Source organism: Rhipicephalus sanguineus, chromosome 8 (genome assembly GCF_013339695.2).
Source record: "Rhipicephalus sanguineus isolate Rsan-2018 chromosome 8, BIME_Rsan_1.4, whole genome shotgun sequence".
Classification (NCBI taxonomy): Eukaryota; Metazoa; Arthropoda; class Arachnida; order Ixodida; family Ixodidae; genus Rhipicephalus; species Rhipicephalus sanguineus.
The window spans coordinates 85,860,877-85,874,938 of NC_051183.1; the positions used below are offsets into that span (position 1 = coordinate 85,860,877).

Sequence of the window (14,062 nt, forward strand, 5' to 3'; positions counted from 1 at the left end):
TACTTTCGAAAAGAATTATGTTCTTTCCTGTCCAAGGTCACTCGCAGAAGTAGAAAACGCGCTGCAATCAGCCCTAGACGAAACGGAGTCCTACCTAGAAGGCACAGGCCTCCAACTCTCTCCAAAGAAATCAGAACTGTTACTGTACAGGCCGGCCAGGCAAGGCGTTAGGAGACTTCCACACCTGGAACAAATTCCCATCGCCCTTTTTGCAAGAAATGGACAGCGCATTCCACGAGTAGATTCAATTAGAATCCTAGGACTACTGATTGACGCGAGAGGATGTAACGCCAAAACCCTCACGCACATCACGGCCAAAACCGAAAGCATGCTGAGACTTGTTGCTAGAGTATCAGGACGCAGAAAGGGACTAGGTGAAGCCAACCTACTTCGGATCCATCATGCCTTCTAATGAGCCACATTATTTATGTAGCATCGGCCCTTAACTGGACTAGAACAGAAAAAAATAAGCTAAACACTCTCATCCGTAAGAGCATCAAAAAGGTACTGGGGTTACCAGTAACCACATGCTCTGACAAATTAAGACAACTCGGCATGCACAACGACATCGATGAAGTGATCGAAGCGCAGGTCACCGCCCAGGTGGTCAGGCTGTCGTCAACTAGGGCAGGGAAACGCATCCTAGACGAGGCTGGCATGGCTCCCAGAATGCTTGCTGAACGGGAAATCACCTTATCCAGGGAGGTCCGGGAAACCTTTGTGGTCAGCCCTCGGAATATGCACCCGCAATACAATGTAGGGAGGCGAAAAGCCCGAGCACGGGCGATATTACAGAACGCCGCCGAGAATCGAGAGTCCACTGTCTTTGTTGATGCGGCTCAGTACGGCAAGTCTAGCACATTCGCGCTGGCAGTCATTGACGGCAACGGGGAATTACGCTCCTCAGCCTCGGATGGGTTAGCTACGAGCGCAGTTGCAGAACAGGTCGCCATAGCCCTGGCCATGACCGACCGCTCGCGCACCAACGTGTTCACAGACTCACGAGCGGCCATCAAAGCTTTTGAATCGGGTAACCTAGCGCGAGAGGCTGCCTCCATTCTAGAAAAAAGAACAGACCCTGGCACTCACTTCATCTCTTGGTTTCCCGCCCATATGGGTGCGGACGTTCATCGGCACGTACCTAACCTCAACGAGCTTGCCCATGACCGTGCGCGAGATCTAACGCGCCGCGGCGGCATGGATGCTTTATGGGGTCAGGATGAAATCCAGCATAACGATCCGCTTCTTACGTTTCATGAAATCACCTCTCACTATCGGCTTAGTAGAAGGGTCTATCCTCTTCCTCACCCGAAATTAGATAGGTCTCAGTCAATTACACTTAGAATGCTCCAGACGGGCTCGTTCCCCTCGCGCGGCTTTCTCAGTCGTATCTCCACAGACGTTGACTCAAGCTGTCCGGACTGTAATGAGAGTTATTGTTCCTTAGCGCACATGCTTTGGCAATGCCCCGCGTTACCTAACGGCCCTCTATCCAGCGAAGCCGACTGGGAAGAGACACTCCGGAGCCCATCGCTCCAGGCACAAATCCAGGCAATCCAGAGGGCCCAAGAAAGGGCGGAACATCACGGTGTCCCAGCCCCGACTTGGACGCGGCCAGCGGCTTCCGCGGGTCCCCGATAGGGTTTCCTGCGAAAGCTCCTCAGGATCAAATAAAGTTCATTGGCTGTCTGTCTGTTCCTGTCCAAGGAATAATTTTCGACGAACATAAAGCACAAGATAGTCTACAGTCGCTGTATCTCTGCAGAAAACCGAGCACCCGCTTCACGCGGTCACCGCGTTGGAGACCCCTGAACCGGCTTCTTGCGTGAAAGGTAGTCAGTCGCTGAGTGCAAAATAGGTGAAATATCTCGTTAGAGTAGACTGCCTGTATAACCAAACGGAGCATAACAGAAAGAAGCCTCAAGCCAGCGATCGCACGGGTTCGCGACGACTGACAGTGCCTCTGCATGTATGAGCGTCTGCATGTGTGCTCGTACTGATGGTATCGCTTTCGCTACGAGCACGTTTTGGTACCGAGCTGTGAACTTTAGGCCTCAGAATATGAGAATTTGTGAGTACACAAACAACTACTGTTGCGCGGACGCTATCAGAGCAGTTCAAAAACAATTTCGTTACAACTATATACGGCTTCGGTGCGCATGGCAACTTTGTGATGTGCCGTCCCGACGATTCAGTTTTTTTTTTCGGTCTAAATTCGTGTACCTTTCAATGTCATTTGACAAGTTGTCTCGCACTGCGTATTGATCGGCCTTCTCAGCGGGCAAATGCCGCTGCTTCTGTTTCTTTATTCAGTGCATTCGTTTGATATCGTTCTCACACAAAACGTGAGCAAATGCGACGCCTTTTTTTAATGCTCCTTAATTATCGTTCCCTTCGCATTCAAGTGAACTTGCCGCTCTCTGTCATCAACATATTCATAGACCAAAGCTTCACCACCTCGGGATTGCCGGTGGAAGGAGAAGCAGTCTACGAGATCGAGCATGGTAGTAGCATGCAACGTCAAGGAAAAGACAGAAAATACAGTAACGTTCGCCGGACTTGTTCTGCAAACGTCGGCTGTGAACTAGGACCCACGCGAACTTGAAATAGCGGTGAATAAAATAGAAGTTATTGCAGCAACCAGCAGCCGCAAAACAAGATAGTAAATATCTGACGAGTACCCCAGCAATTTTGGCAGCAGTGTCATGTTTAACGCCAACAGGCTGGAATCTTTCCCATGTAAATAAGTGAGGCTCCAAGAAAATACATGGGGTTGGAGAGGCCCAACGTCAGTTTGAGAGTGACACAAATAAATTTGGGACATAGTGTTTGCGTCAGGGGAACGCAAGCTTGACTGAAAAAATGTTATTGCCAACATAAATGCAGCACACAGCCACAGCATTTGACTCTCTCGCTATGTACGTCCACCAGCAAACGCCGCGTAGCTTATGAAGGCGAAAGCCAGATGCCTCTTCAAACGGGAAGATTGACCGTAGCGGCGTCAAGACGAGTGACGCAAAAAATAATCGTCCCGTGATGAGGTCAAGATATGACGTCATCATGACGTCACAGACCTCCTAAATTTGTAACTTCATTATGACATCACCATGACGTGACATAACGTGATGTCACATGACGTATTCACACGACATGGTCCCTTTGCATTGCCTCCATGATCGGTGGTGGCGTTATCATATGACGTCATCATGACGTCACAGATCGCCAAAATATGTAGCGTCATTATGACGTCACATAACGTGACGTCACATGATCACATATTCAACGTCATGGTCGCTTTGCATTGCCTCCGTGATCGGTCACGGAGGCCGTGCAAAACCGCGTTAGGTGCAGAACGCTTTTGGAAGGGGGCGCGGGAGAATCAATACATCAACTGACAAGAAGAATAAGATGGCTTTCACCTTCTAGTCATCTTTGGCGAATGCATAAGGGACCCTGTGAGTTTTTTAATTCAACGTATCTAAACAATGACTTGCGCATCTGCAGCCGATTTTGTGGATGGAGCACGGGGCCGGAGATCAAGAGGTCGCACGGGAGGGTTCTGAGATGGTATCGCACGTGGTAAAAGGTAGCGCCTTTTCCATCCTGTGGCAGATAAGCATCATTTGCCGGCGGGAAGCGCGCGTGAGCCATCGTCTCAGTGCGCGCTGTCTGCTACTCACCGAACATCGCAGGCCCGACGCAGTAACGAAAGTCTTCATCGCGGAATTGCTTGTTGCACACAAGTCTCGTAGCCGCTGGCTACTTGCCGGTTCTTAGCTTTACAACCCATGCTTCACGCAGTTTCTTGTCCCGCGGGTAGCGGTGCATGCTGACACTGGGCTCCGTTGCGTAAGCCCGGCACTGCGGCGCCGAGTGGTAGAGCCCCATGTTCGTCGCCTTCGGAGGCAGCCACTCTATTAAAATGGTTTCAATTGAGCAGAAAATGTGAGAGAACTTCCGTGTCTGAACAGACCGCAGCGCATGGGGTACTTGAAACTTGTTTTCAAAGCACGCGACAGCGCTCCACAAGCAGCCGACGCGGTCGCTGAGACCACGTGATCCTGCCAAGCACGTCACGCCGACGGTGGCGCCGGCGTTTCCATTGGTGGGCCTCGAGGCCAATACATCCTGAGTCTGACACGTTACCGCTGCACCACACCTGGAAGGCGAGGTACTGGCACTTTTTTCTTCATGTTATAACTACCTCCGGTAGCCAGTATTTTCATTTTTCTCGTTTACAAACGCAGATTTGAGTTTCTTCGTACTCGCGAGAACCTAAGGGAAGGTAGTTAATTTGTTTTTTGTGTGGTGCCTAGGATCGGAACGTCTATCTGGCCCGTTTTGCCGCAAAAAATATTAGCGTAACCGCAGATGTGTTGCGGCAATCGCACTGGCACGCTAAGCACTCAGTCATACCTACGTAAACAACAATGTGCATCTGACCTGCACACTGAAGGCTTTAGTTTTCGTCACCCGTTTGAACGCATTTTCTGTTCTTTTTGTTTACGTTCTGCGTACTATACAGCCGCAGTACAGCATCCTCGCCGAACCGACCGTTAGGCTTAGAGCTGTACTCCGTGCGCCACGATCGCTGTGAAGAACGTGGATATTCAATTACGAAGATTCTAATAGCCGTTCGATTGTGGTATCGATCATACTCGACTCAAGCGAGGCCATATTAGCACCTTAGACTACATGAATCAGAAGCTAAAAACGCCGAGATTGGGCGTTACATTGGTTCACTGTTGCCGGTGACGTGCGGCTTTCAGCGGTACGAGCCCATATGGAAAGACTGGCTGTTAGTGTAGGTTGATGTTATTATCAGACTAATACTAATGTCATATTGTGTTGAGAATGATACGCTGTTTCGATGCAGTTATATGAACTACATTTACGACACTTGATCACACACTTCAGAGAAAGCGCGCTCGCGAGCGCACGACAGATGATTGCTTTAGCGTTTACAAACCTCCGTCGCTTAACTAAAACTAAAGCTAGATATGTACAGGACACACAATAGAATATTTTCAAGATATTCCGTAAGTTTTTGTTTTGACTTCTCGTGCCCCAATACCAAATCTTATATGAATTCCACCAAGTGCGTCCAGTTTTTTCCAATGTGCTGCCAGTGTTCCCAGTGCGCGAGCAGACACTGTACAGCGTGGCCAGTGCCTCCCAGTGCGCTGTAAGACACTGGGCCACACTGTACAGTGTTCCCAGCGTCTTTCAGCGCACTGGGCGGCACTGGCCACGCTGTACAGTTTGTCCCAGTGCCTCCCAGCGCGCTGTAGTACACTGGGGCACACTGTACAGCGTTTCCAGTGCCACCCAGTGCGCTGAAAGGCACTGGGTGGCACTGGAACTGGAACTGGAACTGGCACAGGCACTGGAAACGCTGTTTTTTCCGATAGGGCTGTATTGTCTGAAGTGTCATGCGCGCATTTACAGACCGGGTAAGGCAATCCACCGGCGCCCTATCGGCATTTGCAGAGGCTACATTTCAGGCTGGACCAGATTCGACCTCCATCGCGACGTCTCGCCGTCGAACAGCCTGTGCTTAGTTTTTCTACAGTGGACACAGTCAGGCACGTCTTTCTGCGATGTAGCTCTACGAAGCCGTATCTCAGTATTTGCTACGAGGGCTCCTTTTTTTCGGATTGCGTTCGAAGAATATCTTGAAAATTACCATGAGCAGAAAACAATAAACCGTTCCTAGCGAGAGTATGAGGCCAGCCAGTCTTCAATATTGCCGCACCTTACCTTCTCCTTTGCTTCTGTAACACTGCGCATTATAAGGAGGGGGTGAGGGCATTATAGCGACGCAGCGCAAAATTGGCCATCAGGCGTTTTATGTTGTTTGAAGCCAAGACGGGAGTACTGCTGACTAATAGCATCTTCGACTGGTCGTTTGAGAGCGCTCTGACTGTGTTTGAAAATGTTAATTCTATAGCTTTAAACCTTTTGAACGAAAATAAGCAGGTATGCAAGTCATGTTTCTCCTTCCTGAGCATGTTTTGTCCCGATAATGTTAGTAGCGATGGTTAGTTGCTATTTTACATACTTTTTTTCAGCACCTGCGGAGCACTCGAAAACGACCAGTCGAAGATGCTGTAAGACGTGCCGAGCAAAGTGACACACACTACGTGTTGCGTGTGGAGAGTAGGAGGAAACAGCTGAACAGCTGACGCATTGCTTTAAATGGCTGCCCTGCAGTGCGAGGCGACTGGGCTGCATTTGATGTGAAACCTGATGTGGCAAACAAAATGGAGGTGCTGTTTTTTGTGATGCGGCCGGCAGCATAAAATCTTTAAACGCCTAATTTGCGTGAAGTCCGTACCGCTGGGTCATTTGGTTGATGCTTAGAGCGAAGCACGCACTGAGTCGCCGAGCTGTGTTGGACATTGGACCTAACATTGGACCTGTGTCTCAGTTTTCCCAGGTTTTTTTCGCTTCAGGTATGTGCGAAGTAGGACGACAAGCACAGACAAAACGGTATTGTGATAATCAGTAATCTTGTTTCATAAAATTAGCAATCTGTGCTGGAGGACTGCTTTTGTGACGTCTTGAAGGGTTACAACAGTGTACTCATTATGGTGAAAACATTGTTTCGAAGGGTTCAGTAAAAATCTGTTTCGCCGCAATGGCGAGGCAATGAATGCGATAGCAAGAAATTGGAATGCTACATGAAGAACAAGACGCAGCTCGATACTTGCTGCGCGCCGCTGAAGCACATCGAAGGTCGCCTCAATAGAACACACAGGCATAAACAGGACAAGCATGAACAATTACCACAGTTGTTACGTCTTTGTGCTTGAGCGACGCGGTGCAAGTGTCGACACTGGAGAATCAAACGATCTTAGATATTTCTTTTTCTTTTAAACTGCGGCGCGTGGAGTGACCCCTCTGCGTCTCCTGACGCACGGGTTCACCTGACGCAAGGTGTGCCCGGTGTTCTTTGTTTTATAGACGATAGTCTTTCTTAGGGAACTTAAACGCAGAAATTTTGGCCTGTCTGTTTGCCTTTCCGTTTGTCTGTTACCCGATTCAACCACCCGGCCAAGCGTTAACCACTTGCTGAACGCCCAGCCATCTTGAACTGGTACCGCCGTCCGTACTTGTGAACATTGTAGATCAAAAAGCAAATGTTACGCATACCTGAGGCTCAAAATCAATGCGTAAGCATTAGGTGGTGTGTTACTCTATCGCAATAAAAGTGCAGCATCCCACTCGATGAAGCGGGGTGACCAAAGGATCTGATGCGTGCAGTACCTCGTTTGGAAGATGTGAGAGGGATACGTTCAATTTCATTGTAGGCTGTGGCCTTCTACAGAACGCTTTTTTTGGGTGGCATTGGCGTCTTCTTTGCCATGCTCATCAGCAGTTTCAGCAGCACTATAAAAAAAGGGCATGAATGAATACATATTTGGCATGAAATTTTCGCAAAGCAGCAGTTTTCCTGATGTGCGCAATCATCCATGTGAGGTTTATATATTGCCCGGCAGAGTGTTTTTATTCTAAAGCCACGGAAGTCAACAAAGCCTTCAAAAAAAGGGGTCCTCTTTTTACATCTTTTTTGCACCATGGGTGGTTTGCACGGTGCGCTCCGTTTACATATATATGTGATTAGGCCAGAGGGTGCAAGACTCTCCATACCTTCCATGGGACGTGCTCTCGCATGCTGATACGCTGCGGCAGCGCCGCTTCCACCACTAGCGGCCGTGCCGGGTATCTACCAGAAATAACTCAGAAACAAAACATTTCTTTCATGACGTCACTCGTGAAGTCAGCAAATAGAGCGAAAGGGCGCGAAACCGAGAGGATAGTTCCCGCGAAAGCTCTCCTTTCCAACTTCGCATGCAGGCGGGATGTGTTGGTGCTCGCTTGTAGGTAAAGCTGGCAGCTAGGCCGTCGCGGTCATTTGGTAAATTTAGTTAACCATCTTTTTTATTTTGTTCGTGCGTTGTGAAGTGGACGAACTAATGCTGACCGATATCTCAATAAGACAAAACTCTATCAACATAAGTAAAATTTAAACCTGTTTTTAATCACATGTTTTATGCTAAAAAACAGGCATACACGTAGTGTGAAAGTGTCAATCTGCAGAAGCAGCTTTGATTCCCGAGTGAAATATGCACATGAGCAAACACTGAACACAGAATATCCGATTCAGTGCGAACATTATGAACAATCACGAGGAGGCCACGTCGTTACATAACTTAGTACCAAACAAGACAGAAGTTCAGGGGAAGATGGAGGATTGAAGCGATGAAAAATCGTTGAAAAGGGAATGCCGCTGGAGTCAATGTTCCCAAAGTTGACTTGTCTTCGTGAGGGCAGCAGCATTGCCTTTACGAAGAAAAGTCGACTTGTCAAAATGCGGGCTGCAGCGACGTTCCCTGGTCAACGACTTCTCATAACATCAGTGAGTCCATTACATGAATTTCAGTGACAGTTTAGAAGTAAAGGCCCACAAAGTTTCACACTAGCTACATGCATTTCCATGAACAGGCAGGGGCCTCTAATTGTTTCACATCATTTGAACTACGTTACAACAATATAAGATGAACAAACTGTGTCGCCAAACTAACACGCATTCAAGCCTTTCATTAAATGTGTTTTGCCGGCAACAGGTAGGCTGTCGTCGTGACTAATTAGTCTATCGACACTGCGCTTATGTCAGTCGATGCAGGCTTGCAGATAACTGTATTTACTCATGCACTCATGCAAATTGAATATCTGCTCAAATATTGGACCCAAATACTTGTGCTCACCCATTGTCACTAGCAAACCTGAAAACCTTCGCGGAACTGGAAATATCTGGGTTAGCGCACCGAAGAGCCACGCAAAACATGTGATGGCCCGATTTAGCCATCTTCGTCTAATACTCGGTTGGGTTCTCGACATGGCTCACTGCGGCTTTTCTTCGCTACACGCCACATCAACTGTCTTATTTTTCCTGTATTCACACTTGGCACGCCGACCGAGCGAGATAACCGAGCGCGCTCCAAAACTTGTGATATCGCAGAGCGAGTGGCAAGGGTAAACGGTGGCAAGCACTACGAACCATTTCCCGCGCTTCGCCCGATATAAAATTCACAAAATAAGAAATAAAAAAGACAAATAAACAGAAGAACAGTTCTCTACAGTTCAGTGAAATTTCTTTAATTGTAAAAGATTGGGAAAGACAGCAAATGTGAACATTCTCATCAACCTCACTTCGTTCAACCAGATCTCAGGACGCTCGGCAACCACTACCAGTGCACATGTTCCTTGCAACCGAAACTAGCGCTCAATTTCCGGGGGCTGATTGGGCTACAGCAACACACACACACAAAAAAATTCGGCAGATCCCACGTATCGTGGGAATCGATGTTATGCGAAGCGTGCGCGGGATGGTGACTGTGGCGTAATTTTTCACTTTGAGGGAAACGTTACGGAATGACGCTAGAGAAATGTCAAAGTGGTATACGCACACTCATATGTTGAATAGTCACATATCTATTATATAACCAGTTGTTTGAGTTGCGTAACGATGCCAACAGCAACATGGGTGTTACCAACACCAGACGCGGTAAGCTGGTATGTAGTGCTTATATTCTTCAATACTGGATAGCGCGAATCCGAACAGCACAAAGAAGGAACACAGATGCGCAGGACAGGCGTTACTCCCAACTAAGTTTCATTCAGTAAAGTTTCCCTAGATACATGGTACGCAGCCGAGTGGCACGCGCAGGCTCACTGCACGTACGTTACAGTCACAGCTGCAGTTGTTACAGTTGTTTTGCTTATACTTGTCCGTTATGACGGAGAACGCACGCACGGAGAACGAAGGCACGCACGCATGCACGAACTTGTGTACATATGTGGAAGTGGTTCTTGGCAGTTCTTGAACAAGGTCATCATCACCGTGATCAGTGAGCCCCAGCAGCTGGACCGGACTTGTTATTCGTATCCGTTCATGATCGCGGCTACGAGGAGTCTACGTGTAGTGAAGTGCGAGGTATAGTACAGCTGGTGGAAACCCTGGATGCCTCTTACGATGAAATGATCTTTGATACCTCCTGTCTTGGACGTGGCAGCGAGGTATTTTGATGCCCTGTCCACATCCAAGCCGTCTTTCATGCAGTATAAGGACCAGGAGTTGTTGGGTCTTGATAAATCAATGTTGAAGTCACCGGTAATGATTAGAGGCCTGGTTCTCTTGGCAGATTTATTGTAGGAAACATTGATCCCGGCTTTTGCATAATCCACGTGGACGAGTGGATGGTAGTTGAGCGTCTTCCAGGGGTGTTACGTCTTCAGCTTCCTCACTTTCCTTGCGTCCACCGCGGTGGTGTAGCGGCTACGGTGCTAGGCTGATGACCCGAAGGTCGCGGGTTCGATCCCGGCCGCAGCGGTCGAATTTCGATGGAGGAAAATGCTAGACGCCCGTGTACTGTGCGCCCTCGGTACACGTTAAATACCATATGGTGAAAATTTCCGGAGCCCTTCGCTACGCGTCTCTCATAATTATATCGTGGAACATAAAACCCCAACAATTATTATTATTATTATCACTTTCCTTGCGCGTCAATGTTTCTGTGCGCCGTTACTGTGTTGGTTGAGACTCTGTATCACCTGTGGCACATACCCGCATAACATGAACTCTGGTATGCGGGTATGTGCCACACGTGACTTAGAGAAAGGGTTTGTTGACGTACGCGACCGGTATTTTGCGTTATTCGTGTCATGACTAGTGGATCGTGTTCGTCATACACCGATCTCCTGCTATGCCAATTTTGGTATATTACAAGTTATGCAGACGACCTGGAGAGGGCCCAGACGTAGGCGGCTAGATAGATAGATAGATAGATAGATACGTAGATAGAAACGGCCAAAGTGCCTGAGGTTCGCTAAGAAATGCTTCGCATTTAAAAAAACAGCTAGCACTGCTTGGCGCAGGCCGCTTTTTATGGGCAGGGCGCGAGTAACAGTGTTCGGGAGCTAACGCGAGCACTAGCGATAACGCTGGAAGTTTCGAACCTAAGCTCATGTTTGGGCGCTAGGCTCGCGCGGTTGAGCTTTGCGTTAGTGGGGAAAGACGCTGCCCGCCAAGGCGGTTGGTCGCCTGATTTCCCAGAGGCGGCGGCAAGGACACGTTCGCGCATGCGCTCCTCACCACAGATGCGACGCACCACAGATGCAATTCGAGAGCTCCGCGCGTGCGCGGAATCGGGGGCGGCAGTGTTGTGGCCGTGGATGGCCCCAGTTGCGATAAGAGCAGTGGCGCCGCTCGACGTTGATTTGGAAGCCTATATGTGTAAAAGCCGACGCGTTTTACGGGCGATCAGCTTACCGACGGCCGACGACTGTGGCCGCCGCTATCGGTGTACAGAGTACATGGTTGGTACTTTGAGTTACTTAGTTTTCTGGTCTAAGGTTCTGGCCGTCATGTTGGTAGAGATTCGTCTCTACCAGCATGACGGCCACTTGTCACCGTCACTACCACGTGACATCTCGAGGCGATTGGTTCGTTCGTGCTCGGACACCTACGAAAAGCAGTTAACGAATCTTACAGAGTGAATAAAGATGGACTGAATAGCGGCTTTACTAATACAAATGTAGCGTTGCTTATGTAATACTATTGTAGACTTTACAAGCAGTAGTGTAGCGTTTGCACGCATGACACGGGGCTTGTTATGGACATCCATCGCGTAAATGTCTAAGACCGAGGGTCACATTTTGTGACATTAGTACAGACGTACGTCATTGCAATGTTTTAATGTCATCCGCTTCTCTCTCTACGAATTAAAGGCCACAAAATGTCACGTCGTGTCCGGTCATCCATCGCCTCTATTCTACCGTCGCGGTCCACACTATATTGGATCCTTGATACATACAGAAGGCTCACTGTTTCACCATATACGTTACAACACGCGTTGTTCCCGTTTTAACAAAGAAACGCTGTGTATTGGCCCGCAAAATGAAGGAAGTCCTGCAAATGCGGAGTCGTGTACAAGGTTCCTCTCTCATGTGGACGAATTTTCATCGGCCATACTGGCCGATGTATCAGTGATCGCTTACGAGAACACGCCAACAATTTGAAGGAAAAGTCTGGCAGCATGACCTTGCACTGCGCTATTTGCGGTTGTTCTGCCCTTCTGGACAGGACTGTCGTCATCTGCAAATACCGAGAATAGATTGCGCGGGAAATTCATGAGGCGTCATGTATAGAACAGCTCGGACCCAATTGTCTTAGCATGTCCTCTGGATTGCTTTCGAAAACAAGAGCTGGCGTTTTTGCAAAAACAGTGATTTTAACTTAGTCCTGCTATTACTTTTAAGGCTTTAACCTTTTAAAGGTCCTCTTTTTTATGCTGTTTTACCTCCTTACAACTTCTGTTTCATACCGTTTTATCTTTCGACGACTTCCATTGTTTTGCCGCATTTGTTGTTTTTCATTCCTGTTCATTTATGCTGGCCAGCTTTTGCCACACCCTTGCACTTTTTTTGTACGTCGCCCTTTTCACGCTGTTGATTTTGCCTTTGAGGGCGTCTTAATGATCCTTGTCAAAAAATGCTTGCGTGACGTCAAGTGGTTTTCCTGTGTCGCCCAGTTTCCATGCGCGCGATGAGAAGGCCTGTAAACGTTAGCGCGAAAAAAGAAAAAAAAGGAGGGGAGAGCGTAGAAACTAGAAATGAGAGAGAAACTGATGGCCTAGTTCTCAAGCATGCGCTACATATAAGGCCACATATATGGCGTCTGTGTCGCAATAAATTTCTGTTGGAAGTAGCACTATATCCTGGATTGCTGGTTGCGCTTATAATAAGCGGATTCGGGCTTCCTTTTTCGCCGAGTCGCTTGTAGAATTTTGCAGTCGGTTGTCGCGTCTTTTGGGCTTATTTGCATTTTTCCAGCAAATATAAATATTTTAGCGATATTCACGTTCACCGATCTAAGCCAATGGTATTGTTATATTTTTACCTCTGTTTATCATCTCCTTGACATGTTATATACATTATAAAGTACTAACAAAAGGAACTGAAAACCATGTGCTCCGAATACACTACCTCTTTTTTTTATGCAGTAAATTCAGTCGGTTTGCATTGCCCCCATAGTAAAATAATGCAATGGTGAGACTAAACTTCAAAAAAGTTTTCTTGACTAAAAGAAAAACTGCTTCGATTAAACTTTCTGTGGACGAAGTTGTTGTGATTCTCAATCGTATGCGCTTTTCTGCTTATTTTTTCTTGGACCACCTTAGGGTGCTACAGACGTCTGAACATAGGCCAAAGTAGCGTTTTTTGCAAGTTCAGGATTTTATTTTAGAGCCTCTGCGCCGTGCACAGGCAAAAAAATATTTTAGGAGATAGTACGTTTTATGGAGAGTTCTATAAAAATAATTGATGTATTTGGTCTGTAATGGTCTTTTGTTAAAAAAATTCCTGAAAACGCTGCAATTTACTCAAATTTACCTACGCGCTAACGAGCGGAAAATATAAAGCTACTCCAAGCAACTGTCCTAATAGAAAAGCGCGATGCTCTAAAAACACAAAAAAGCAAGTTTCGATTGAATGCGTGAAACGGTCCATTTATAGCGAATTTTTCTTTCGTACCTGGTTTTCCACCATATCGAAAAGTTCAAATGGCGCTCACGTGCCCGAAAAATTTTTGCCGCTCAAAATATTTTGGGAAAAAATACTCTAGAACTAATGTCTATATGTGCGTAATTTTCTCAGATTTTTTTAGAGAAATTGATTTTTGTCGAGCGCCCCGACTGGGACAGTTGGCGTGGAATGACCCATTGTAATGTAATGTAGTGGATCATACCAACGAAGTGACTGGGTAGTGGATCATACCAACGGAGTGACTGGCGCGTGAAGGGGAGTCTAGTGAAAGAGAACAAAAAGATGGAGTTGTGTTGGATCGTGTTTGTCTGAGTTGCTCTTGTACGTTACATTTGGTGGCAGCGGTGACAACGGTAACCCATGCTTACACGGAGCAAGGCTTCCGCGGCGACAGCAATAGTTATGGAGGACGATACGTCGTCGCCGGCCGTGGGACCTGCTGTCCCGACTACGG

General features: G+C 47.6%; 1 protein-coding gene across 1 annotated transcript in view; it reads left to right on the top strand.

Annotated features, from left to right (window-relative positions):
- The first annotated feature begins 555 nt into the window (after positions 1 to 555).
- Positions 556 to 14,062, top strand: part of LOC119403359 (BTB/POZ domain-containing protein 3-like) — a 36,536-nt gene continuing 23,029 nt past the window's right edge. Inside the window, exon 1 of the mRNA XM_049418293.1 lies at positions 556 to 723. Coding sequence (XP_049274250.1) covers positions 556 to 723 — 168 coding nt within the window. The remainder of the gene's footprint in view (positions 724 to 14,062) is intronic.